The following is a 389-nucleotide window of genomic DNA, read 5'->3' as shown; positions in this document are numbered from 1 at the left end:
CCTGAGGCGGCGGCGGCGGCGAGAGGAGGGGGGCGGCGCGGCGCGCACCGCCTCCGCACACGCCGCCCCGGCGGGGGCGCCCCGAGGCCGCGCTCCCGCCGCCGCCGCTGAGCCCGGCCGGACCCCGCACGCCGCCCGGCCGCCCGGAGGCCTCGTCCTCCTCCCAAACTTTGCAAAGTCGCCCCGCGTCCCTGCCGCCCTCGGCCGCGCCTCAGCTCTGAGGCTCGCCTCGCAGCCGCAGCGGCCCCGCGAGCCGGAGGAGGAGCCGCCGCCGCAGCATCAAAGAGACCGAATTCCCGCGGCCTGGGGGGGAGTCATGCTTTGCGGTCTGTAATGTCAGCAGAACAGGAGAAGGATCCCATTTCGCTGAAGAGAGTTCGAGGTAACCG

General features: G+C 74.8%; 1 protein-coding gene across 1 annotated transcript in view; it reads left to right on the top strand.

The window, feature by feature from the left end:
• Nucleotides 1-77: 77 nt before the first annotated feature.
• The window catches only part of PYGO1 (pygopus family PHD finger 1), a 27,339-nt gene continuing 27,027 nt past the window's right edge, over nt 78-389 (top strand). Inside the window, exon 1 of the mRNA XM_010836783.1 lies at nt 78-382. Within this exon, the coding sequence (XP_010835085.1) occupies nt 334-382 (49 nt within the window). The 5' untranslated portion in view covers nt 78-333. The remainder of the gene's footprint in view (nt 383-389) is intronic.

This window comes from Bison bison, unplaced genomic scaffold, assembly GCF_000754665.1.
Source record: "Bison bison bison isolate TAMUID 2011002044 unplaced genomic scaffold, Bison_UMD1.0 scf7180017864066, whole genome shotgun sequence".
NCBI classification, from domain to species: Eukaryota; Metazoa; Chordata; class Mammalia; order Artiodactyla; family Bovidae; genus Bison; species Bison bison.
The sequence above is the reverse complement of the archived record's forward strand: the minus strand, read 5'-3'. Positions and strand labels throughout refer to the sequence as shown.